Source organism: Austrofundulus limnaeus, unplaced genomic scaffold (assembly GCF_001266775.1).
Source record: "Austrofundulus limnaeus strain Quisiro unplaced genomic scaffold, Austrofundulus_limnaeus-1.0 Scaffold1888, whole genome shotgun sequence".
In the NCBI taxonomy this organism is placed as follows: Eukaryota; Metazoa; Chordata; class Actinopteri; order Cyprinodontiformes; family Rivulidae; genus Austrofundulus; species Austrofundulus limnaeus.
In genome coordinates this window covers 26,095-29,056 of record NW_013954290.1, presented here as the reverse complement: position 1 = coordinate 29,056, position 2,962 = coordinate 26,095, and the positions used below count along the sequence as shown (strand labels likewise).

Sequence of the window (2,962 nt, the reverse complement as noted above, 5' to 3'; positions counted from 1 at the left end):
AGACAGACAGACAGACAGACAGACAGACAGACACCCACAGTTAATGACAAAGTTTTAAACAAAGATGTTTTGTGTTCAGTCAGGTTTGGTACTCAGCTACTATCACACAAGTTTTATTAGTTGTCAAATTATCTGAGTTTAGCCCTTTCCAGGTTTGCCTGTTGATCACTCAATGATTATGTTCTGGGAGTTATGTTATGCTCTGTCCACTGGTTCATGAGATATTTTGCTGACAGTGCAGGCCAGAACCAACACAGAAAGGTGCAAAAAAGCATTATCGCCACCTCAGCAGCAGGTGATAAGTACAGATGGGTGAGATCTATAAAATCATTAACAAGCAGAGCCTCTTYGTGACGAACACGCTGACAGAAATCAAACGGACAGGTGAGTCTAACTTGTTTTAAAGCTCATGACTGTCCTCCTGAATCAATGTGTAACAGCATCTCATTACCTGGGAGCTGGACTGGCAACAGTAGAGAGCAAAGTGCACCCAGCAGGAGGAGATCTGCTTCCTGATAAATACATTCTGCATAAAAGCACTAAACAGGTACACATTCAACCAAAACATGTCAGAAAGAACAACAAAATGATTTTAATGTTAGAGGAGATGCTAAGATTAGCTCAGGCTGTAGTGTGAACCAGCCTGTTTGTTTACAACCAGTCAGTGGATGGGTTTCAATCCAGAAATCACACAATAACACCATTAGCTGCCAACATTTTAGCCAGGCTGTAAATGAACCCAAACAGTGGAAGCGTTTCTCCTCCAGGAGCAGAGCTGCATGTCAGCTGTCAGCTCTGGACATGTTAGCTTAGTTAGCTAGTAGCAGCTAAAGGCTCTGTCAGCTGAAGCTAAGTGACCCACTGTTGTTGTGTCAGCTCAAACAGCCAGCACACAACATCTGTTCGACCCAATGCTAACCTGTCAACCAAGCCCTCCGCGGTTAGCCAGTTAGCAATGAAAAGAACGCGACAAGCACCAAACACCGTTCAAAAATCGGCTCATTTAACAGGACCTTCCATAGGCAGACACATAAGCATCATAAAACACCCTTCAGCACCATTTGTTCATAACATGAAACAATAATTAAACTCAGGGAAAACTTGAGGCTAACTTCAGCTATTTCAGTGAAATTATAAAAGCTTTARTTACTGAATAATGCTTTCTACTATAGCCTAACGTAGTGCATTTTGTTGGCAGATGACTGCGGAAAACACAAGACTTAGCTACAAAAAACTTCTTATATGTCCAAAATCCTGCCTCTTTTCCGATTTGTATCTAAGCCGAAATGATTAAAGGACCCCAGAAGTTCAGTTGAAAATATTTATTCAATATTATCAGGCGCCAGTCCAGCAAAACAAGCGAGTCAAACGAAAGCGTCAGAATTTACCGGGCGGTCAGGATGTTGTAGCAGGTTAGCTAAGGGCAGGCAGGAAGCTAAGCTAACCGAACTACGGCGGATTTGGCTCCTTGTTTTCGGCTTACCTCTCTTGACAGCCTCGTCATACGGCAGGAAACCTATCCTCGACTCTTTAGCCCCCATGCTCCCTTCATTTCATGACAATGTGAGGCAATAATAAGCGGTACAATCCCAGTGGCTCCGAGCTGCCTGCTGTCCTCCGTTAATGTGGAAGTAGGTTTGACGGTGCGTCTGTGAACGCCTCTGTTCAGTCACATGATCTCGCTGTGTGGGTCAATTGATCAGAACCTTGCTTCCAGCGCCGGTAAGCAGAACCGAGGTATGGTGATCCTCCCGTTCAGCTCCAGGGAGCCCGCAAACGGAGCGTCGTCTTTTATTGAAGTGCGAAGTGGTTGGTTGTGTTTTGATGTTAGCAGGGAGAAGCGCCTCCTGCACTGAACGCGCCTGTCCGCACCACAGCGACACCTGGCGGCGAGGCACGAACACTCACYGGTTCCAGGATCAGGAAGCGCCGTGTGCCACGGATGTAACACCACAGTTATGTACAATATCTATGTGTAACACCACAGCAGCACCGTGGTAGCCGGGTAGGGATCGGGTCCGTATGGGATAAGGCGGCTCCCTCCAGAGATGGGTCTCCCTGTCATGCTGTATTGGCCGAATGTGATCGGTGAGAAAATCACTTTTTGTGTTACGAGTCGCTTTATTTGTCACACCACGGTAACCTTGCCTTTAATGTAGACATAAATAGGCAGCTAACCTAAATGAGCGCAGTTAAATGTTAGAAGGGTATCTCCCAGGAGGCAGACTGGCTGTAGGACCTGCATGTGATTCTGCAGGGGTGTTAATAATAACAAGGTGTTTGTCTTTCAGGTTACATCAGGATAAGCCTTGTGTTTTCTGCCTGGACGGCCTGGGACACACCAGCAGTGTTTGTCCTCCTGTACTCAGTCTGCATGGTCCTGGATGGTGAGACAGCTCAGTTCAGGTGTACTGTGTTCTGCTCAGTAGGTCCACTTTACCAGGACATGATGTGGGACAACGCAAGACTAACATGGTTTGGAAGTAGAGATGTGGACAAAGTTTTCATTCATCTTTAGAATTGATTCAGACATGTTTAGCATCTAAAGTCTTCAGAATACTTCCAGTCTGGAGCGTAAATCACAGGGAGGGAATTTATATCTCTCTACCCACCTGAGCGGCATGGTGGTGCAGTGGTTTGAGCTGTTACCTCTCACACAGAAGSATGCAGATTTATCTCCCAGCCTTTCTATGTGAAGTTTAATAGTTCTCCGTGTACACATGGGTCTTTTATGGATACTCTGGTGTCCTCACACAAACTAAAAACATGCATGTTAGGTTTATGTTAGATTCATGTTAAGTTTGATGTTAGGTTCAAAGGTTCATGTTAGGTTCATGTTAGGTTCATGTTAGGTTCATAGGTTTATGTTAGGTTCATGTTAGGTTCATAGGTTTATGTTAGGTTCATGTTAGGTTCATAGGTTTATGTTAGGTTCATGTTAGGTTCATGTTAGGTTCATGTT

At 44.9% G+C, this 2,962-nt stretch overlaps 2 protein-coding genes across 3 annotated transcripts in view; one reads left to right on the top strand and one right to left on the bottom strand.

Annotated features, from left to right (window-relative positions):
- LOC106536595 (ubiquitin carboxyl-terminal hydrolase 32) overlaps positions 1–1,806 on the bottom strand; it is a gene marked incomplete at its 3' end in the record, with an annotated part of 8,921 nt that extends 7,115 nt beyond the window's left edge. Inside the window, 1 exon segment of the mRNA XM_014033904.1 lies at positions 1,484–1,806. Coding sequence (XP_013889358.1) covers positions 1,484–1,541 — 58 coding nt within the window.
- A 189-nt stretch (positions 1,807–1,995) lies between these two features.
- The window catches only part of si:ch1073-145m9.1 (uncharacterized), a 4,655-nt gene continuing 3,688 nt past the window's right edge, over positions 1,996–2,962 (top strand). For both annotated transcript variants that reach the window (XM_014033902.1, XM_014033901.1), the window contains exons 1-2: positions 1,996–2,088; positions 2,292–2,387. In XM_014033902.1, the coding sequence (XP_013889356.1) occupies positions 2,049–2,088; positions 2,292–2,387 (136 nt within the window). In that variant the 5' untranslated portion in view covers positions 1,996–2,048. The remainder of the gene's footprint in view (positions 2,089–2,291; positions 2,388–2,962) is intronic.